The sequence below is a fragment of the Maniola hyperantus genome, chromosome 2 (genome assembly GCF_902806685.2).
Source record: "Maniola hyperantus chromosome 2, iAphHyp1.2, whole genome shotgun sequence".
Classification (NCBI taxonomy): domain Eukaryota; kingdom Metazoa; phylum Arthropoda; class Insecta; order Lepidoptera; family Nymphalidae; genus Maniola; species Maniola hyperantus.
The window spans coordinates 6,840,047-6,863,114 of record NC_048537.1 but is presented as its reverse complement, the minus strand read 5'-3'; the positions used below and the strand labels follow the sequence as shown (position 1 = coordinate 6,863,114).

At 38.7% G+C, this 23,068-nt stretch overlaps 3 protein-coding genes across 3 annotated transcripts; 2 read left to right on the top strand and 1 right to left on the bottom strand.

Annotated features, from left to right (window-relative positions):
- The first annotated feature begins 242 nt into the window (after positions 1 to 242).
- Positions 243 to 12,957, top strand: LOC117993624 (DNA helicase MCM8-like). Its single transcript, XM_069502978.1, is given in 27 exon segments — positions 243 to 368; positions 526 to 781; positions 1,549 to 1,781; positions 2,142 to 2,229; positions 2,959 to 3,090; positions 3,483 to 3,598; positions 4,497 to 4,601; positions 5,575 to 5,721; positions 6,007 to 6,226; positions 6,666 to 6,808; positions 7,149 to 7,340; positions 7,342 to 7,503; positions 7,505 to 7,666; positions 7,668 to 7,829; positions 7,831 to 7,992; positions 7,994 to 8,155; positions 8,157 to 8,318; positions 8,320 to 8,481; positions 8,483 to 8,644; positions 8,646 to 8,807; positions 8,809 to 8,970; positions 8,972 to 9,081; positions 9,435 to 9,525; positions 9,599 to 9,735; positions 10,097 to 10,325; positions 11,069 to 11,230; positions 12,664 to 12,957. Coding segments are annotated over 26 exon segments (4,128 nt in total). The 5' UTR covers positions 243 to 368; positions 526 to 573; the 3' UTR covers positions 12,859 to 12,957.
- On the bottom strand, positions 12,952 to 16,915 carry rasp (protein-cysteine N-palmitoyltransferase Rasp). The gene is made up of 4 exons (XM_034981450.2): positions 16,728 to 16,915; positions 15,421 to 16,175; positions 14,763 to 14,980; positions 12,952 to 13,704 (listed from the first exon to the last, which is right to left on the bottom strand). The coding sequence occupies exons 1-4, from the start codon at positions 16,819 to 16,821 to the stop codon at positions 13,209 to 13,211; spliced, it is 1,563 nt and encodes a 520-aa protein (XP_034837341.1). The 5' UTR covers positions 16,822 to 16,915; the 3' UTR covers positions 12,952 to 13,208.
- A 503-nt stretch (positions 16,916 to 17,418) lies between these two features.
- On the top strand, positions 17,419 to 21,666 carry LOC117993634 (endoribonuclease CG2145-like). The gene is made up of 7 exons (XM_034981439.2): positions 17,419 to 17,693; positions 18,883 to 19,828; positions 20,035 to 20,146; positions 20,289 to 20,373; positions 20,463 to 20,606; positions 20,696 to 20,784; positions 20,909 to 21,666. The coding sequence occupies exons 1-7, from the start codon at positions 17,633 to 17,635 to the stop codon at positions 21,140 to 21,142; spliced, it is 1,671 nt and encodes a 556-aa protein (XP_034837330.1). The 5' UTR covers positions 17,419 to 17,632; the 3' UTR covers positions 21,143 to 21,666.
- Positions 21,667 to 23,068: the final 1,402 nt, after the last annotated feature.

Below are 23,068 nucleotides of genomic sequence, written 5' to 3'. Positions count from 1 at the left end.
TTTTGGAACTAAAGTGGTTTTTTTCTTCTGGCTTTACACATGAGAGTTTGAAATTAAATAAAAATGAAATAAAAAGGTCACTGGGACAGCGGTCGACGCGGTGGATCAACGGACTCAACTTTGATCGCTTGTCGTGACTCGGGATAGATTGGGTGCAAATGCGCCTTGTGTAGATGAGCCATTAGGTACTTTGATACCATTTTGAAAAGACCAAAGACTAAAACGTGACTAAAACCTAATGGCATGTCAGTTGTCATAAACTTTTGTCTATGGTTGAGGGGTTAAGTTTAAAATTTGTTGTTTTCAGAGTTATCTATAAGTATAGTTCAAGAATATTTAAAACAAACAAAAAGTAATTCATAAGATAAGTAAGTCACAACCACAGTTCACAGCATAGATTAATATGTATATGGTTCACAGAGCTGAAATTCAGGAATCAGGAGTGAAACAAAAAAAAATTAAAACTTACGCTTACAACATAGTGAAAAACATTGAATTGAATACGAAAACTATTTTGTTTTTAAGAACAATTTAATACTTTGCATAAGCTTATGCAGCCGCAAAGATTATACAATGCGTCGTGGTTGGAGAGGTCGCTATAGAAATAATTGGAACCGGATCAGTAGCAGCCGAAATACTCCTTGCAGTGGTAGCGTCAATAACTCGACATTATCTGGAGTATCAACGTCGGCGTACTCTAGAGCTCCAGCTAATCAGATACCTATAGTAATACCTATTCTATCAGACAAAAATGTATGGAAACTATACTTTCCCACAGAAGGTAATTTTTGTTTTCTCTATTTTGAATTTTGTTTTCTAAATTATTTAAAATTGAATCAAAACTCTAGCTACGAGCAACGAGCACACGCCGAGTTTTTTGCTGGTTCTTCTCGGTAGGAGCGGTATTCCGAACCAGTGGTAAATTAAACTAGTTGACGAGTCAAAAGCACTTGTAAAACTTTACTTGAATAAAAATATATTCTATTCTATTCTATTCTAAACATGACACTTTCACAAATAATAAGATTAGTCCCACAAAAACGTGGTTAACTTCCTCTACCATAGCAAAAACCATAACTATAGCCCAATATGTGGTTTGAACTAATCCACATAGATTTAAATTTTACTTCTAGGTCCTCTTCAATATAACTTTGATAACCAAACCATTACAAGAAAATACATAAATAATAATTGAACAGAGTTCAATTTGAAGCCTTTTTTTAAATCTTACCAGCAAGCTATTAATTAAAATATTTAAATTTACTGAAAATGTTTGGTTTCATCATATCAGCATGTGGGCATGTACTGTTAAATATAGATAGCAGTGCCACCATACCCTGTCCTCAGCCTACCTCGTCCTACCACTTCCTGACACCCTTTATGTCATCAGTCCATCATGCAGAAGAGGACTCCAAGCTACGCTTATGCAGTTTTGTTGGACTTATTGACTCCAACGGCCATCATCACTGCAATTATTATTAGTTTAATAAGTTTTATGCATTCTTTTAATACAAAATATTAAAGGTTATATCTATTTTTAAATTACAGAGCAACCACCAAATCCAAATATCACTGAAAACATAAAAAGCTTCCAGAGTTATGTCGAAAAGAACAGAAGTTTATTTGATTTGGAAAAAATTGACCAAACTCGCAGCATTGCCTTAGACATACAAATGTTACTCGGTGATGACGAATTCAAAACTAAGTGGTCAACTTTCCAGACAGACCTATTTGAAAAACCTGAGACAACTTTAAGAGTTTTAGAGTTCTGTTTACATGAGGTAAGTAACTTATCTTTTAACTGGCTGATTTGTCCCAACTTATTTTGTTCTATATTTTAATTATACTAATTCATACTTCCATATTTAATGTTATAAATGTGAAAGTGTGTTTGTCTGTCTGCTAGCTTTTCACGGCTCAACCGTTAAACCGATTTTTGATCGAAGTTGCAAGCAACATCTAGCAATATTATAAATGTGAAAGTTTGGATGATTGCTACTAAATAAGTGATCAAAACTCTGAAAAGTTGTGGGAGTTAAGATCCATTTCTGGGATGGAACCCCAGGCCCCTCAGATAGGTGACTGACATCTTTGTGGTTACACTTAGCTATCACCACCACCATATTTTTATTTATTTACAGACACTCAAATGTGAATCTAGAATACGGGTCAGAATACTGAACCATGAACCTGTCATTCCAATTGCCAACCTAAAAGTTAATTACTTTGGTATGTAATTTTTTTATGTATGTATTTGTTACTAGTGGATACCCGGCGTGTGCTTGTGTGTGTTTCCTTAACTGTTGCAAATGATATTTAGTTGCTAAAAAACACACGCACATAACTGAAAGATAATGGTCAGAGATTGATACCCAGACCCTCCAAATAGGAAGCCAAAGGCTTTCACTTCTTGTCCACTAGGCTATCGCCGTTTGTATATTCTTTATTCTCGGGCCGCACTCCGCACCAGACATGATATCGTACCGATAGTTCGCGCTTCGTAGCAGTTATCACCCGAGTGGCGATAAATCAAAAGTTCTTAGCGCGCTACTTAGCAGGACGGTTGGTCAGACTAACGTTGATCATTTCGACTGTTGCTTCTGGACTGTTCAGACGTTCTCAATAATAATGGAGTGGAACGAAAAAACGGTTATGGAGTTTTTATACCGTACCGTACCGAGTTTGTATTTTAAATAGGTAGCAGATGCGTGGCGCCGAATAAAAAATATTTTTTCTTGTCAAATGCAAGCGGCCATCTTGGATTATAGCGTTTGTTTAACGCGATAAATTTTTAGCGCACTAAACATGCGAAGCTACCGCCTGAATTGCTACGTGCATTAGCCGCAAATGCGGCCAGAGCAATACGGTAACATAATGAGTTACAGAAACGCACAACAGACGGAAACGTTTAAGTGCGGAAACCAGCCCAGAGCGAAGATAATGAGTTTTCAATTTCAGGTAAATTAGTCACAATAAAGGGCACTGTGATAAGAGTGGGCAGCGTTGGTCTTATGTGCACTGCCATGGCCTTTGAGTGCATGAGTTGCCACAGTGTGCAGGCTGTCATGCAACCACAGGGTGTATTTACAGGTATCTATCAAAAAATAATAAAAACATTAGTGCTGTAAGTTGTAACCTAGGTTCGAGTAAAACTTCTTTGAGGTTGTGGCAGATATTACGATTAATCCATACTTACATACTAATATTATAAATGAGAAAGACAGAAACCGAAAAAATGCAAAAAATCTTGTTTCTGTTTGTCTGCTAGGTTTTCACGGCCCATCTGTTTAGCCAATTTTAACTCAAGGTACAGAAATAGCTTACATCCTGGGAATGGACATATATATACTACTTCTTGTCCCGGAAAATCAAAGAGTTCTCATGGGATTTTTAAAAATCTAAATTCACGCAGACAAAGTATTTAAATAAGAACAAGATTCGAACCTAAATCCTCTTACATAGTAAAATTATTTCTCCTCCAGCACCAAACTTTTGTCAAAGCTGTAAAAGTGGTCACAAGTTTGAGCCCTTACAGTCATCCTCATACACAAGCACCACCGACTGGCAAGTTGCTAAAATACAAGAGATACAATCACAGGTATTTTAAATTTTTCTATTGACTTCCCCGCTTCTGCCGAGATGGCTATTCTGGTTCTGGTTTGACTTTTTTTTTGGTTTTTACATAGGAGCAGTAGAAACTGTTTTGGTTTTTTGTGTTAAGAAATGGTCTTACCAGAAACTTAGGAACAGCTCCTATAGGATATATTTTTTGGACAGTCTGCTAAGGAACTGCTCTACCTAGTCCCCGCCGCGCCATTTTGCCATTAGACCATGAGGCATCGCAAGAAATTCCACGAGCTCGAATGAAGCGATTCGTTCCTCATGACTAAAATATTGTATGCCCTTCCGACTTCCGTTTTCCCCGCTAGCTATAATATTGCTAACTTCAAAAGAAGAGTGAAGAGGCACCTTCTAAGCACAGGCGCTCTACTTTAAGCTGCATCATTACCTGTACACCATCATAATGATCATTTAAGCCTGCAGATGTCCACTGCTGAAAATAGGCCATTCCCTTCGGTGTGATTGCAGTCAAGCTCAAGCCTGTATAGTTAAGAAAAACTACTTTCGATTAAATATTTGAAACTATATTATTATTTGCGGTTAGCTGAAGGTGTGCCAATAGATCTTAGCATCACTGCAAACTATAGGATCTATTGTGACTCCCTCCAGTTCATAAATTTTCTTCATGACCTACTAGGATTATAAACCTGGCTATGGGCTGAGGTGCGATTGCTTTGATTCAGGATGTAAACATTGGGGTCGATTCTCTGATACACAAACTCTAAACTAAACTAAATTAACGGGTCTAAATGTAGTGCTATCCTTTTCCTCAAGCAACATTATGAAATAGATAACAATAGATTAGACGTGTCATTTTAGTTTTGTTTAGAGATTGTGTACAACGGAATTAGCCACACTGTATCATTATTTTGCAGAGTTTATCAGGAACAATTCCTAGAACCGTTGAAATAGAACTTCAGGGTGATTTGGTTGGCACAGCTTGCCCTGGAGATGTACTTTCTGTCACTGGCATTGTTCAGGTGAAAATCTAAGTTTACTCTTAAAGTTTTTAGGCCATCTGAAAAATACAATTTTGTCGTGATTCTGAATAAACGCCGCTCACTCGCTTCACGAAGATTTTATCGCAAAGCGTTAAAAGTCGATTTAAAAGTAACGTGTTTCAAAAGCGCTGATGTGTGAACAGACGCATGGTTATCGAAATTTCTGTTTCATTGCAAAGCTTTTTAATGCATGTTAGGTATAGTGCGCGCAAAACAAGTAGCCCACTCTGCAATTGCAACATGACGGTTTGCGCAGGTCATAGACTAACACCTGTATTCACAATCATTACTATGAGTTCTCATAGTGCAGTCGAACGCACAGTATGGATTCCACCAATCAGATTAAGCGGAATGTGAGACCTCATAGTAATGATTATTAATATGAGTGTAAAGATTGAAAATACACAAGTTTTTTTTTATAAAAATGGCGAGCAAACGCGCAGGCGGGTCACCTAATGTTAAGTGATTACCGCCGCCCATGGACATTTGCAGTACCAGAGGAACTATTGCCAATTGCATTTCAAGAATTTTATGGTCCGCCCCTTGAATAACCCCTTGTTGTAATCTAATGGGAACATCGCCGAAGGGAGTTGATTCCGCAGTTTTCATGTGCGTGGAAAAAGGACCTGACCAGACACCCAGGTGGTGAGGGTGTAATTTTTTGCGGTAGCGTGCGATGCGGTTGTATAAAAAGGAAGGTGGAACGAGATAAAACAACTCTTCAGAGCCCATTATAGAGGCGATAGAAAAAGCAAAGAGAGCTTACGTCTCTGCGGTGCTCCAAGCTTTCCAACAAGCCGGTTAGTTTGGGTATGTCCACAAGTCGACTGAAATCTGTTTTTGTACGTTCATAACGAGTCATATACGCCTCGTGTTCAGATTAAACTACTTGTTTTGCGCTCATAAAAAGTCTCTCGTGCGAATGATGTATTATTTTTCTACAATCTGTCAGGTCCGAGGTGAGAGTAAAGGAGGTGAAGACGGGCGAAGGGCAGCCAGATTACTGCAGTTGTATGTTGAGGCTGTATCTATTCATAGTCAAAGGAATCTCAGCAATCCTACTTTGTCTTTCACATTGAAAGACTACTATGCTATACAGGTATATGAACATATAGTTGATTTTAGATAAAAAAAGCTGTGTGATTTTTAAAGTCAGGGATTTTAAAGACTCATCTATTTAACCGATTTTAACGAAATTTGGCACGTAAGTGTTTTGCATGCCAGAGATGGACATAGAGTACCTTCTATCCCGGAAAATCCAAGAGTAGGTACATACGGGTTTTTTAAAAACCTACATCCACGCGGACGAAATCTTGGTCATCATTCTAGTTCATTACAATTCACTTTCACTTTTCGGCTTAAAATTATAAAAAATTTTTTACAGGAAATCCATGCTTCTGAAGATGTATTTAGACTTCTGGTGCACTCCCTGTGCCCTTCGATATTTGGGCACGAAGCTGTCAAAGCAGGTCTTATACTGGGTTTGTTTGGCGGAACTGAGATCGAGAATGGGTCTAGATGTAACCCCCATGTGTTGATAGTGGGCGACCCGGGGCTAGGAAAATCACAGCTGCTGCAAGCCGCCGCACACGCTGCTCCTAGAGGTAAATTCGCATTTACACTCGTCTCACCACTTGTTACGTTCACAGTCTTGACACGTCTAGATCTACAAAGTACTTCTGAGTTCCGATGCATTCCCTATATGCCCTTTAATATATTGGGCACACAGATGTCAAATGTTCAATATAATATTATGTTTGGGGCTAATCATGGGTTTCTTTGGGGGAACTGAGATTGAGAATGAGTGTCGATATAACCCCCATATTGTGTTGATAGCGGGCGACCCGGGGATACAACAACCTGAACTTTAAAACAAGGGAGATAAAATCCATTTTACCCTGTAATTTAATATTTCGACACCCAAAAACTCAAAGTTGTCGAGGTATTGTGCAACTAGGGTTAATTTATTTGTGCCGTGACAAAATTAGAAAGGGCATATCTTTAGGCCTATGTATGTATGTGTAAGTACAGCTTGTATTGTAGGAGTGTATGTCTGCGGCGCTTCGGCCTCGGCCGGGGGTCTGACGGTGGCGTTAGGGCGCGAGGCGGGTGGGGACTTTGCCCTCGAGGCTGGTGCGCTGGTCCTGGCAGACAGGGGTGTCTGTTGTGTGGATGAGCTTGACAAGGTAAAAATATTAGGGTACTGAATTTCGGAAAAAATACTGTACCAGACTATGAAGTATAATATATACATCCATACTTCCATACTAATAATAATATATGTAAATGCGAAAGTGTGTCTGTCTGCTAGCTTTTCACGGCCACAAATCCCGGGGAAGGACATAGGCTACTTTTTATCCCGGAAAATTAAAGAGTTCCCACGGCATTTCAAAAACCTAAATCCACGCGGCCGAAGTCGCGGGCATTATCTAGTATTCTTATAAAAAGACTTGTCCTTCCTGACTGACTGATCTATCAATGCACAGCCTAAACCGCTGGGCAAGCTCTTAGAGATATAACTTGCAGATGACGGCTCATCACAGCAGTCTGCTAGAAGCGATGGAGCAGCGGCGAGTGAGCGTCGCCAAGGGCGGCGTGGTGTGCAGCCTGGCCGCGCGAGCCACTGTGCTGGCCGCGGCCAACCCCGCCGCTGGCAGCTACAACAGGTACTTTGCGACACAACTTTCAGATGACGGCTCATCACAGCAGTCTGCTGGAAGCGATGGAGCAGCGGCGAGTGAGCGTCGCCAAGGGCGGCGTGGTGTGCAGCCTGGCCGCGCGAGCCACTGTGCTGGCCGCGGCCAACCCCGCCGCTGGCAGCTACAACAGGTACTTTGCGACACAACTTTCAGATGACGGCTCATCACAGCAGTCTGCTGGAAGCGATGGAGCAGCGGCGAGTGAGCGTCGCCAAGGGCGGCGTGGTGTGCAGCCTGGCCGCGCGAGCCACTGTGCTGGCCGCGGCCAACCCCGCCGCTGGCAGCTACAACAGGTACTTTGCGACACAACTTTCAGATGACGGCTCATCACAGCAGTCTGCTGGAAGCGATGGAGCAGCGGCGAGTGAGCGTCGCCAAGGGCGGCGTGGTGTGCAGCCTGGCCGCGCGAGCCACTGTGCTGGCCGCGGCCAACCCCGCCGCTGGCAGCTACAACAGGTACCTTGCGACACAACTTTCAGATGACGGCTCATCACAGCAGTCTGCTGGAAGCGATGGAGCAGCGGCGAGTGAGCGTCGCCAAGGGCGGCGTGGTGTGCAGCCTGGCCGCGCGAGCCACTGTGCTGGCCGCGGCCAACCCCGCCGCTGGCAGCTACAACAGGTACTTTGCGACACAACTTTCAGATGACGGCTCATCACAGCAGTCTGCTGGAAGCGATGGAGCAGCGGCGAGTGAGCGTCGCCAAGGGCGGCGTGGTGTGCAGCCTGGCCGCGCGAGCCACTGTGCTGGCCGCGGCCAACCCCGCCGCTGGCAGCTACAACAGGTACTTTGCGACACAACTTTCAGATGACGGCTCATCACAGCAGTCTGCTGGAAGCGATGGAGCAGCGGCGAGTGAGCGTCGCCAAGGGCGGCGTGGTGTGCAGCCTGGCCGCGCGAGCCACTGTGCTGGCCGCGGCCAACCCCGCCGCTGGCAGCTACAACAGGTACCTTGCGACACAACTTTCAGATGACGGCTCATCACAGCAGTCTGCTGGAAGCGATGGAGCAGCGGCGAGTGAGCGTCGCCAAGGGCGGCGTGGTGTGCAGCCTGGCCGCGCGAGCCACTGTGCTGGCCGCGGCCAACCCCGCCGCTGGCAGCTACAACAGGTACCTTGCGACACAACTTTCAGATGACGGCTCATCACAGCAGTCTGCTGGAAGCGATGGAGCAGCGGCGAGTGAGCGTCGCCAAGGGCGGCGTGGTGTGCAGCCTGGCCGCGCGAGCCACTGTGCTGGCCGCGGCCAACCCCGCCGCTGGCAGCTACAACAGGTACTTTGCGACACAACTTTCAGATGACGGCTCATCACAGCAGTCTGCTGGAAGCGATGGAGCAGCGGCGAGTGAGCGTCGCCAAGGGCGGCGTGGTGTGCAGCCTGGCCGCGCGAGCCACTGTGCTGGCCGCGGCCAACCCCGCCGCTGGCAGCTACAACAGGTACCTTGCGACACAACTTTCAGATGACGGCTCATCACAGCAGTCTGCTGGAAGCGATGGAGCAGCGGCGAGTGAGCGTCGCCAAGGGCGGCGTGGTGTGCAGCCTGGCCGCGCGAGCCACTGTGCTGGCCGCGGCCAACCCCGCCGCTGGCAGCTACAACAGGTACTTTGCGACACAACTTTCAGATGACGGCTCATCACAGCAGTCTGCTGGAAGCGATGGAGCAGCGGCGAGTGAGCGTCGCCAAGGGCGGCGTGGTGTGCAGCCTGGCCGCGCGAGCCACTGTGCTGGCCGCGGCCAACCCCGCCGCTGGCAGCTACAACAGGTACTTTGCGACACAACTTTCAGATGACGGCTCATCACAGCAGTCTGCTGGAAGCGATGGAGCAGCGGCGAGTGAGCGTCGCCAAGGGCAGTGTGGCGTTATAACTATACGGCGCTGGTCATCGACATTAATAAAGCATATTTTTATTCCTAACATGTCTGGTAATTCTGGTATTTAATCAAGAATCCTACCTTACCTAGAAATTGATCGCTAGGCGGGGATCTTTGTTGTTAGAGACTATTAGTTGAATCCCGTATCAGACTAGACCTGAATAATTTTGTAAGCCCACACTCTTGTGTGCTTGAGAATCGAATAAGTGTTTTTGTTTCTAAACAAATTTTTTTTTATGTCAGAGCCAAAACTGTTGCCGAAAACCTGAAACTGAACTCTGCACTGTTGTCAAGATTCGATTTGGTTTTTATCTTATTAGATCAACCGGACGAGGTTTGTTATTCGGAAATTTAAGCTTACAGTTCAATAAAATCCACATATTAATAATTAAAGGTCTTTTTTTCAGAAAATAGATGCCATGTTATCTGAGCACGTGTTAGCACTTCATTCTGGGCCTAAAAATAGGAAGAAAGACAGCGCTAGCACCAGTAAATTTAATGCTAGCATTGTATCCAGCCAAACTGATGACGACATTTCGTTAAGGTGAGAGATATTTTTATTCGATAACAAGTTACAAGCATAACGCTTAACTGAGTAGGTTTCTGCGGTAGTGGAGCGGTACGGGAGGGGTGTAAAATGACGTGATGTTGAGAGCTGTGAATCGTCAGTTTGTGACAACTGTCACGCTCCCGCTCCGCTCCGCTAGCGCAGGAGCCTACCTACTCAGTTATGTGCTATACCTATAGTGTTGAACTGCAACCTCACTAAACGTAAGCTATATCTTACTACTGATAAATTTTTGAAATGGAATTTTTGCCTTGAAGGTATTTAGATTTATACATTACAGGAAAAACGAACGGACTTAGTAGGGTACATTAATCATCCCATTCTATTTTTTATTTAGTAAAAGATTACGTCTCAAACCCGGAGAAGTGATCGACACTTTGCCGTTAGTTCTTCTGCGCAAGTATATCGCATACGCGAGGAGATACGTCCACCCGAAACTGAGCGTGGAAGCGGCCAACATCCTGCAGAATTTCTACTTGGAGCTGCGACATAATCACCAAGGCGTGTCCAATGACGGTGCGCCTATCACCACCAGGCAACTTGAAGCTTGTATTAGATTGACACAGGTAAAATACATGTAACAACCAATAATAAGTGGTTGTTAGAGTAGCTGTGTGGCAATGTCCGAACAAAGGTCGATTTTTGGCCGAAACCAAGTCGATTAATCGGCTATCGTCACAACTTCCGTCCAAGCCGAAGGTTTAATAACCCTCACATTCAGTTCAAGATTGGCTAAAAATGAATAAAATAATGGTTTTTAAACACATTTTATTTAAAGTTTATGTTAACTGTTGACGAAGTGGTCAAGTTCAACAAGATCTTGACCACTTCGAAATAATATATTAATTTACTTTAAACGTCGTATCTTCCATTGCGCTCGCGCGCATTCGTAACAGTTCATTCGATTTCGATGTTTGCCAAAAACCTTCGGCTTTGGCCAATTTGGCCATTTTTGCCGAAGCTGAATATTCGGGAGGGACTTTGTGGTCATATTAAAGAGTGACATAAAATGGAACTCCACTTAAAGACCTGCTATTTTTTTTTTAAAGAATATTAGCCATGTTAAATGACTAATATTCCCCTTTTTCCTCTCCAACTAAGCGTCAGGCTTGTGCTAGGAGTAGGTACGACAATAGTGCAACGGGAAAGGTTTGAACCGTCGACATTTCGGTTTACAGTCCACTCCTTTACCGGGTGAGCTATTGAGGCTCAACCGGTAAATTGCTATGATTTTACGATGAGCTTTATTTGTCACTTTTCAGTGTTACCACGCGGCTCTTAATATACCTATTCTTAAATGCTTCAACAGGCTCGAGCGAGAGTGGATTTACGCGAAGAGGCTACAGCTCGCGATGCGAATGACGTCATCAGCCTCGTGAAACACAGCCTCATGGACACGTTCAGCGACGAGTTCGGCAACATACAACTGTCGCGGTCTATCAACGGATCTGGCGTTAGCTCACGGAGTAAGGTAAAAATCTTATTCTTTACCTTTATTTTTTCCTGCTCTATTCTTTCTTGCACCCTATATTTACAAAACAAACATCTATATAAATTTAATAAACCTACTTACGATTATATTATTTTACATACTTACTTGATTCTTCGCGTTCTATACCTACTGTAGATTAATTCTTTATGTAATTAGTTAATAGGCACCTAATCGTTGCAGCTATAGGCACTGAGGACAAACCTCTTGTGGTTTTTTCAGTGTTTCTTGTTTAAGCTTTTGATTTGTATGTATTTTGATTGGATAATAAATAAATAAAAATAGGTTTTAAAAATAAAAAAAATATATAATAACTAAAAGGAAAATCTGACTGACTAGCAACGCACAGCTCAAACTACTGGATGGATTGGGCTGAAATTTAGCATGCAGATATAGCTATTTATGACGTAGACATCCGCTAAGAAAGGATTTTTGAAAATTCAATCCCTGAAGCGGCAAAATAGGGGTTTGAAATTTATGTGGTCCACGCGGACGAAGTCGCGGGAATCGGCTAGTATTATATAAATAAATAAAGTATTGTAAAAATAGACCAGCCTAGCATAAAGTATTGTAAAAGTATTAAAGATGGGCGTTATTGGCTATTTACGGCAACGGTTAATCAACAGTTACTTAGTTTCAATACCGATATTGTTAACCGTTGCCGAATATCGGTATCAGAGTTGTGTTTCAACTAATTTAATATGCGCAACGCGCAGCGGTTTACGTAGTAGTAACTAAGCTAGCTGCCGTATCAATACCGTCTGTATAGCTAGCGCGCGCATATTCACTAAAATAAAACCAATTTTACTTTCATGAATATCGTGAAGTAATCACAACCTTAAGTTCATAGCAGTAAAGTTTAATTTGATCATTGACATAGGTCAAACTATAGTGGACGCCTGCACGAATAGTTTGCCACAGTCCAGTTAACCAAAAACATTTCATGAAGATTGATAAACCAAAGAGGACCTTATCTCTATTACTCTAAGGCTAACTGTATTTAGAATGATAGATCAAAGTGTAATGGACAAGTACTTGTACAGTTAAGCCTTAGCGTAATAGAGATAAGGTCGGCTTTGGTTTACCAAGTTCTTAGTTACTAAGCCGGTAGCCAATAACCGCTCCTTCTCAGCTTTCAGTGAAAGAAAGAAAGAGAAGGCATAATTATTGCGTTTCTAGTTACCAAAAAACCAAACAATACATTGTCAGTTGCCAGTTGGCAGCGTTGCGTTGTCAGGTGGTTCGTCATAGATGATAACTGAAAACCGTTGCTAGCTACGACAATAACGCTACGGTACGCTATAGGCACGGCAGCGGTTTTCAGTTAAGTTAAGCTATAGCGGACACATGTCTAAAAAGTATTGTATCAATATGTACCGAACCATTTGGTTGAAATTTGTGTTACTTTATTACAGGTAAAGAAATTTTTAGATGTATTGAGTCGTCGATCTCATCAGTTAGGTAAAGATGTGTTTACGAGACAAGAGTTGAAAGAAATACACAAATCAGCGGGCATCGCCGGTGATCCTAACGACCTCATCGAGGCAATGCACGTCCATTCTTACTTACTACTTAAGGGATCTAATACTTATCAATTAATTGCTCTTTAAGTGTTTGTTAATCAATTTTAAGTAAAAAACATTAAACCTGAATGATTTCTTTCAATTTAAAAATTAATACTTATCTATAAATTAAAAGAAAAATTATGCTTGTACAATTTTTAATAATATTATCACTTGATTATCACATATTTATATCACATACCTATAAAACTGCGTGAGATATTTTTGTGATAATAATTTTGTTCCAAAATCATGTTCCCTAGCTACTGTATAAACAGTAGTAGTATAAACTACTACCAATTAATTTTAATTATTAATTTTAAACATGTTCCTAGCTACTGTTTTCACGAGATTCCTCAAACTGATCTTTATGAGATTTATGATTAATATAGGATTTCTCAAGTGGTCACGTCATGTGAGCCTCGATCTTTTTTGGAATTGCCTCTCGATGGAATATGTTCCAAAGCCATAGAAACTTGACAACAGCTATATAAAGATACACCTAATATAGACGAGCTTAACAAAGATGGCTGCGATAAACATTCAAAAAATAAGTTACCAACCTCAGTGCCAGCAAATAAATAAAAATTAGAAATCGCCGATAAAGCCAATAGAGGTGTACATAGTATAGCTATAAACCGTGTCTCTACGGAATCTGATTTTAAAAGATTTTTCTTAAATTTTTTATACATTTCTTGCCTTGAAATACACTTGCCGAGATGTTCTAATGTGATGCCAGAGTAGTTTAGCACTGACCAGATAAGTATATGCCAGACAGTGCCATGCCAGACAAAAATGAACAGGAATGTAGCCAGTGACGCTATCAGCTTGTAAATGAACCTGGGTAAGTTGCAGTACTGGCTAAGTACACTGTAACTGGGTTTGTAGATGTACCTGTAAGAAAAGTAGGCTATGAAATAAAATTCATGGGATCTTATACTATAAAACTTACCGCAATAAAGAAGCAATATAGACATTACGTTAACGTACAAGTAATTTGTCACCCTAGGATAATATTCTGAAGAAACAAACAACATCTTGTTTTTCTTTATTATTTGTTGTTGTAGCAGCAATAGAAATACACAGTCTGTGAAAATTTCAACTCTACCTATTATGGTTCACGAGATACATACAGGACACTGACAGACATACGGACGTCTGTATGACAAGGAAACTGCCCGCCAGTTAATCTTGGTAGTAACACTTTGCCACACAGTGACCATGTGAAATACCTAGGACTACATCTTGACCGAAGATTAACGTGGAAAAAGCACATCAAAACAAAAAGGGAGGAGCTCAACTTACGGTTCAAAACATTCCACTGGTTATTGGGTAGAAACTCTAAATTATCAGTGGATAATAAACTGCTTATATACACATCAGTCCTGAAGCCAACCTGGGCCTATGGCGCACAACTGTGGGGTAGTGCATGTGACTCCAGCCTCAACATATTACAGAGAATGCAAAATATAATTTTACGTTCGATCGCTAACACGCCGTGGTTTATAACAAATGAAGAACTCCATCAGAACCTGAACGTAATATCAATAAAGGAGGAAGTTCGAGGGCTAGCGAAACGCTACAAAGAACGGCTGCTGATGCATCCGAATCCACTAGCCACCAGGCTCTTAATTGAGGACTACCCGAGACGCCTAAAGAGAAAATGTATTCTCGACCTCGCTTCTTGATAGGCAATAAAGAGTTGAGTGCTAGCTCCTAAAGAGGAGCAGCCGCTACAAAACAATATCCTACACCTAATTTGCTAAAAGTCCTCAGACTGATCGCAAATCACAAATTTAAAAAAAAAAAACTAAAAAAAAAAATACGGATGTCTGTCAGTGTATTACAATCTTCGTAATAGGGTCCTGTTGGAACCCTTCGGATACAGAACCCTAAAAATGGCATCCCATCACCAAGGTTGTGTCCACCACATTATTTATTTATCGACTCACTTGACTAAAAACCGGTACAACCCCACATCAAAATGCCTCCACATTTGAGAGTACACGTGAATCCTTGCTATGCATCTTGGTGTGGGAGGTGGATCCACGTTGTCCAGCCTAGCAAACGCTCCAGCTGTGCCGTACGAGATCACATACTTCATGTGGAACTCTAAACCCATAAAGAGTCCACCACCACATAAAGCTATTGTGGGCAACTTTCGTATCAACTGAAAGAGGGTTAAGGCAGGTGTTAAAATAAAATATTACATCCTATAGTAATAAATATCCCACTTCCCCGCCAAATCCCCGGAAATATAATATTAGTATATACCCGGGGAATATATTATACACGGGTTGTATTAAAATTTTCGTAGGGATCACTAATTTTTTAAAAATAAAATATAGGTTATGTCACTCAGGGATAATGTAGCTTTCTACTGGTAAAAGAATTTTCAAATTGGTCCAGTAGTTCCACAGATTACTTCCTACTAACAAACTTTACCTGTTTACAATATTAGTATAGAAAGATTGATTGAAATCAACATCATGCAAAACCCAACAGACCCAATTAATTTTATTGTAAAGCTTAAAATAGTTGAGCATAACATTAATATAGTTCATTCAAAAGAGATAAGTTCATAAATATTCTCTGTAACATTATACAAACCTCCATGTTACTTTGCATAGCGAAAAAATATATGTAATGGAACACATAATCCAATATCAGCGAGTATAGTTGGAAAAAGAACATATCACAGATAAACCTTCTAATACTTGATAGTAAACTTTCTCTTCTTGTTACAAAACTATTTTCAAATTCCTCATATAGAATTATTGGTCCCGTATAGAGTAAAGGTAAATATAATATGTAACTAAACATATTAATTAAATCATCCAGTTTCAATGATTTGCCATCCTTTCTTTCTACAAAGTCTAAACAGTAACTTATGCAGCGAAGTTCAATCCACGCAACACTGAATAATATCAGATATACTTCCTCATCCTGCATGTCCTTATAATCCAAAAAGCTCCAAAAATAATATTTATATTTTAGAGAATTATAACTAAAAAGTAGTAATATACTTGTGATCCAAATACTAAGTTTTTTGCCACCAATAAATAAGATCATAGCATATATCACAGGCTGTGTAAAAATAATAATCATTTGTTTATATCCCATGAAGATAGTTACAAAAGCTATACTGGATACAATGTACCAGTATTTCAATATAGATGAAAATGTACTCCGTAAGAGTTCTGAAACAGTGTACTGGAATATCAGGTACACCCAGGAAGTCTGTAAAAAATATTTCCAACTGCTCCATTCAATATCTGATACATCTTTGAATCTTCCAGTGAATCTCCAACCATCTTGTAAATCAGTTAAGGTATGTACTAGTTCTTGATTGTTTTTTAAAATATCTGAAAGTAAAGATTATTTAATTAGGTACCTACCTACTTATGCATATTTTTTTAGCACTCTCAAGGCACTAGAGAACTATAGTTCTCTTCCATAGATGCTAGTTTACTACAAAAAAGAACCCAATGAGATCATAAAAGAAACGAAGAATATTATGAGTTGCTTCGAGTTCAATAGCACTAGTGGAATCTTTTCCTTCCCTAAACACCACGATAACCGTTTTTATAAACAACAAGCGACCGTCCCCAGCCTCGCACGGGTAGCTTATTATTAAATTTTTTGTAGGGATCTCTAATTCTTTTTAGAAAATAAAATATAGCCTATGCTACTCAGGAATAGTGTAGCTTTCTACAGGTAAAGAATTTTCAAAATCGGTTCAGTAGTTCCGGAATTTTACTTCCTACAAACCAACTTACAATACAAACTTTACCTCTATAAATTAGTTAAAGTAAAAAAAGATTCCGACGAATTGAGAACCTCCTCCTTTAGAAACTTTAAAAAAGTCGGTTAATAAAATAAATAATATTTTAACTATAGGTAACCATGTCACTTACCACTTTGTGCCTCAAACAGTTTATATAACGAGTAAATATTAGCGTAGATCCAAATAATAAAGTAAATATATATTTCTAAAGACTTTAATTTCATTTTTGAGTCGGAACTAAGTGTATATTTTTAATTTTCGCGGCTTTATTTCTAAACAATTCATGTTCCAATTTAGGACTAGCATGTCATTGTGACAAGCACGTGACGAGTGCGTTTGTAGGTGACAGGCAACGTCAATAATATTGACAGTTGACAAGATCTCCCTCCGGACTTGGATGACTCCGCATAGAGATCATAGAGATATAAGATAGAGGTACTATTCATGATTCATCCAGTGTCACCGACCAGAAATAAAAGATAAAAGGTCCAGTGTATCTGCACTGTGAAACGCTTGAATGTAGGTAGTGTCAACAAAAAAATATTTTAATAGGTAACTTCCTACTTATAATATTAGACGCATAGATAGGTAGGAGAATACCTATATAATTATATTAAAGGAATAATATATAATAATAGGTAATAAGTTTATGTAGGTACATAATCATTAAAATATACCTATTTAAAAATATTGTGCATATTAAGTATAAAATATAACTATAGGTAGTTACTATACTTTCAACATTATAAAATTGGAACGTAATGTGCTTCGTCGTGAAATCACTGCCGCGCTGCAGCCGCGCGAATTTCATGGATATACGACGATGATGTAAGATGTGGGTCATTTCTACGTCAAGTTTTAGTATTCATTCGCCTACACGGTCTTGTACATAGTAGTACAATTAATTTGCAAAAAAGAAGGAAAATATTTTCCATGTAATGGTTAACATAATATTTCTCAGGAGTTAATAAGTTTATTAGTCAGTGGAATTAGTATAATACTTTGTGATATTTGTTTGGTTGATCAAAAGTGACCATGGAGAGTAACTTAAGAAGTTTAATTAGCTCTTTAATATTTTTCCTTTACTTAAGCTCATGTAAGTTTCTTTTCTGTTTACTTAAATGAGTTGTATCAAAATTGCAGATTAGAGATGTTATAAGTCAAGGACTTGTAAGTAATTGATAAATATATTGTTATTATTAGTTTGTCTACTTAATGTAAACAAAGGAATATTGAATCTTGTTTTTATGTAGTCGACTAGATTTTTCCTTCGAATTCGTTCACGTTGAATATATAAGTACTTACGTCATTTTTAGGGTTCCGTACCTCAAAAGGAAAAACGGAACCCTTATAGGATCACTTTGTTGTCGTGTCTGTCTGTCGGTCTGTTTGTCTGTCAAGAAACCTACAAGGTACTTCCCGTTGACTTAGAATCATGAAATTTGGCAGGTAGGTACATCTTATAGCTGACATTTGGGGAAAAATCTGAAAACCGTGAATTTAGGCTTAGATCACACAAAAAAAAAATTGTGGTTATGAAGTAATAATAGTATTTTCAACTTTCGAAGTGAGATAACTATATCAAGTGGGGTACCATATGAAAGGTCCTCACCTGTACATTCTAAAACAGATTTTTATTTATTTTTATGCATCATAGTTTTTGAATTATCGTGCAAAATGACGAAAAAAATACGACTGTAGTACGTAACCCTCATTACGCGAGCCTGACTCGCACTTGGCCGATTTTTTTAAACCGTTAGGTACCTACCGTTTGATTTCCCAGTATAAATAGATTATTCTTGATCCTATAATGGGCACTGAATGTCTGCAATCGTGCCAGATGCCAGCAGCTAGCCACCTTTTTCCTCAACTCTCACCATTTTAATTTTAGATATGCCTAACATACCTACTTGGCAAGACCAGAAACAAATTTGTAGGTAAATCATATCACCAACGCTATGATATAAGTATTTGCCATGATTGTACGGATTTGCAATAAATAATTGGTTTAGACCTTATAAGAGATTCAAGATGTGTGATATATATTGATATAGATATAATATTGATATATATTGAGATATTGCCATCAAAAGTTTTTTCAAACTTGTTGCTGTTAGAAAAATTTAGGCGCTAAATAATGTACATATAAATAGATATATGCGTGACTTAAGCCAAAATACCTAAAATCTCACATTGGATTTTATAAAATTCACTAACGCTACCTCTACATAACATAACCAACAAAGTAATAGCAATTTCTCTAATAATAGTCATTTAAATTACAGGTTCTACCAAAGTTCAACGATATGATCCGAGCAGTGAATTTTTGTTACGGGAAGCTGGTGGAGTTGTACCCAGCAATAAAAATGACTATGCCGCTCAGTTCCCGAGTTTGCCATCGCCGAAACCTAGTCAATCCACCGTTATTAATAACGTTAATTCTGTCTCTACAACCAAAATGCAATCATCGGGTAGACGAGATTATGTCGCTCCTCAACGTAGCTCAAACGCTCCGACATCAACAACGCCCTCCAAATCCACAACTTTTCTAGCAAATCCTGCATCCTTTTCAAATTCGCCTAAAAGAGATTATGTTGCCCCTCAGTGGCCAACACTGAGACCTGTAGGAACATCGCAAAAGCAAGAAAATGCAGGCACAACTCCAATGCCATCTACGTCACCAAAAAGAGATTACGTAGCGCCACACTTTCCAAACTCAAAACAAGAAAATAACCAACATGGCCCAGGAAAAGTGAAAGATCTCGTTAACTTTTATGACAGTAAATCGCAAGGGGGATCAACACCATCACGAGGGTCGAGTTACAGTTCAATATTACAAGGCATGAAAGGTAACCAGGTACCAGATTTATCTACCCAGGTTACACAATCTTCTACTAAAACTCCAGGAAATACCCCAAAACCATCGAGCTTTAGTTCAACTGTAACAGGCCCGAAAAATATGTATTCTGGGCAATCTTCTATATCTACACCTGCGACTCGTGGTAAACCACATAAGAATCAATTAAATAATCGTCCAACAAATCCTGTTTTGCCCAGTTCTTTAGCAAATAACAACCAAGGTACAAACTCGAACATCGCAAGTGATATTGACTTACAAACTGTCAGTGAAGAGCTGCTCCGAAAAGACGTTAATAATGCAGCTAAATATATAGCAGTCAATTATCAAGAAAAAACAACATCCCAGTCTAAAGATGACAAAGCTCCATTGCCGTAAGTCATTTAGAGTGTGTCCCCTTCTAAACATATTGTATGAAAATAAAGACCTGTTTAATCTAAAGTGACTTTGGAATGTAAATATGCTTTGCGTCGAACATATTATCATTAATACACTAACCACTTTAATCATTAAAGCACTAAACATATAATTTGCTTGCACAGTGTCAAATTAATTAGGTACACCGTATCTTTGTTTGCAGATTGCTCACAATTTCGCCAGAAGTATGGAATATTACTACCATTCAACTGTTTTTGCCATTATTAGACAATTATGAAAGGGATACCTTAATAAACGAATATGTTACGCCACAAGTAAGAAATAATGCCTAAGATTTTTTTAGCTTAGATCATAATAGGTAATCCACGGTTTTGCAAGGACAATTTTCTTGATAGTTTGTTTAAAAGAGCGAAAAAGAACGCTGGATTTAGAAAGTTCAATGCTGTTTTGTTTTAGGAGAGAATTGAAGAAACCAATTTTATGGACGCGATTATGGCTACAAGTGTTATTCGTCATTTAATGAACTTCCTAAAAGATAAAGGTTCTTATTATTTATCTAACTATATTTATATTGGTGCCTTCTTAAATATTAAATTATTGGTCGACTTATTTTTATTTAATTTGTTATAGGTTACGTTACACAAGACCCTAAACAACAAAGAGATTTTCTAAAACACATTTGGTTTGGCTTGTATTCTAGAGGTCAAGGTAAAATAAGCAGTTCAGGATTCGAACACATATTTGTATCAGAGCTTAAAAATGGAGAGGTTTCAGGTATCTATCCAATCTACTTATATTTTAAAAGCATGTCACACGCCTATTGATTTTTGTAAAAAATAATGTGCTTCATTTTGTTATTACAGGACTGCACAATTGGTTATATTTCTCCAAAGAAGAGGTAGCCAATCGAATCAATTATTTGGGCTATTTAAAATATGTTGAATTTAATGACGTAAGTGGAATTCTAATTCTTGGCTGTTCAGACATTAGATTATTCTTTTTAGTATGCGAAAACTACGAATAATTCGTAGTGTAACAATAACAATGTTTACAAAATATTAATTATCAATTTTCAGAAAGGAGCTGTCATTAAAATGCATTTTAACCAACAAGGAGTGGATAAGCCTGTTGATACAATGTTCATTGGCACAACACCCGAATTAGAGATTGCAATTTATACTTTATGTTATGTGACTCGAGTTGGCAATGATTGTAAACTCAAGCTTGGAAATAAGGATGTAAATATTGTCACCCATAACTTCAGATACCGCAGCAAAAATTATATTGGTAGCGGTTATCCTCAAATATAATTTTTCATAACTACCTACCTAGTTATTTAAGTGTCGTAGAAATCATTAAATGATAGAACTAATATAATACATAAATTATACTCAATATAACTTAATATTTCGTGTTTTTTTAAGACTTTTTTATGTAGACAATTTTAAAATAAATAGAAATACCTACTAACTACTTGAATATTACAAAGAGTATGATTATTTATATATCTGAGTAACTAACTAGTTGTCCTTACGAAAATAAATATTATGACAAATAGTTTTATTTATTTAATCGTATGGCATTTGATTTATTATAAATCAAAAGCAAAATATAACAAATATTCTACGAAATAGACTTGACCCGTAAGCATATAATTTAAATTAAACTAGCTGACTCACCACGACTTAAAATTGCTATAACCAAATAAATGTAGGACGTATAATATAGTTTTTTTTCTATCAGTACCTTTATATAGAAACCGTTAATTTGAATAATTTAATGTATATTGTCCGTTCATCGTAACTTGACGCGTGAGAATATAATATTGGCAACATTGCTTTGTTTGCTTTATTCCTTAGAAGTAGGGCTTATTATTGAGTGATTTGCAATGGTGCCAACATTATTCTCACGCCTCTGCGCGTCAAGTTACGATGAACGAACTATAAGTAGTTTACTTACTGCATTATTTATCTTCAAAAAACTATGTTTTTTTGTATGTTTACTCCGCCAAATATGAACTGATTTTGATGATTGTTTTTTTATTTGGAAGAACATATTATGTAGTTACTACAGGTCTCATTTTAGTTTACGGAAGATCTAATGAATATCTTCGGAGATGGAGAACTAAACTCCTCAATGGATAATGAATTGCTCGCGATCAGTGAAATAGCTTAGTAAATAGCCGTTTTCACTAAACCTAGGAGTCGCCTAAATCGGATGCCTAAGTTTTTAGGAGATGCCTAGAGAAAAAAAACGTTTCATCAACCCAATAGTCGTTTTTACTAAACCTAGGAGTCGCCCAAATCGGATGCCTAAGTATTTAGAAGATGCCTAGAGAAAAAAACCGGCCAAGTGCGAGTCAGACTCGCGCACTGAGCGTTCCGTCCTACAGACATATTTTATCGACATTTTGCACGATAGTAAATCAAAAACTATTATTCTTAAAAATAAATAAAAAAACTATTTTTGAATGTACAAGAGTAGCTCTTTCATATGATTTCCCACTTGATAGAGTTATCTTACTTTGAAAACTGAAAATACTAATTTTTAGTTCATGACCACAGTTTAATTTTTTTTTTGTGATGTAACCACAAATTCACGGTTATCAGATTTTTCCCCTAATGTCTGCTATAAGACCTACCTACCTGCCAAATTTCATGATTCTATTCCAGGTCAACGAAGTTATTGTACAATAAGTAATTTGATTTTTAGGGTAATTTTAAACATGCTAAAATTAGGGCAAAACCAAATCATAAGTGGAAACACTGGTAGGAAATAAATCTTAAATAAATAATTTGAAATGTCACTTGTCATTGCATTGTTTACAAATTTTCGTAGATAGAGTAATAAAATAAAGGTAGATACAGGAACGTTTGCTTTCTCATTTACACTAAAAAGAGAGTACAGATAAAGTTACTAATGTGATAAACAGAGACGCAGCTAACCTATTTTTTGTCCCTTATCGTGTAACTGGTTTTTTTCAAGAATACAAGGAATGCAACTTTAGTTGCAAAACAAACTGAGAATTCGTGGCGTAACTAATTGGATTTCTCATTAGTTATTTACTTGTTTTAACATAAAAAAACGTTTAATACAAATTAATATTGAAGATCGGTTAATAGAAATATTGACTACTAAACAATGGTAATAATTGTCGTGTTATTCATCGTTACGTCGTGCTATCGCTATCTCATACGCGGTTACACAGTACTTCAATCTACCTTTATTGCTCTATC

What these genes read in the sequence shown, in the direction of transcription:
- rasp (XM_034981450.2), bottom strand. Translation starts at nt 16,821, where the DNA reads ATGAAATTAAAGTCTTTAGAAATATATATTTACTTTATTATTTGGATC. An exon ending in ACTGTTTGAGGCACAAAGTG is followed by an intron (nt 16,176 to 16,727) that starts GTAAGTGACATG and finishes CTTTACTTTCAG; the next exon opens with ATATTTTAAAAAACAATCAA. An exon ending in CTATGCAAAGTAACATGGAG is followed by an intron (nt 14,981 to 15,420) that starts GTTTGTATAATG and finishes ACCCTCTTTCAG; the next exon opens with TTGATACGAAAGTTGCCCAC.
- LOC117993634 (XM_034981439.2), top strand. Translation starts at nt 17,633, where the DNA reads ATGGAGAGTAACTTAAGAAGTTTAATTAGCTCTTTAATATTTTTCCTT. An exon ending in TAAAAATGGAGAGGTTTCAG is followed by an intron (nt 20,607 to 20,695) that starts GTATCTATCCAA and finishes TTGTTATTACAG; the next exon opens with GACTGCACAATTGGTTATAT. An exon ending in AATATGTTGAATTTAATGAC is followed by an intron (nt 20,785 to 20,908) that starts GTAAGTGGAATT and finishes ATCAATTTTCAG; the next exon opens with AAAGGAGCTGTCATTAAAAT.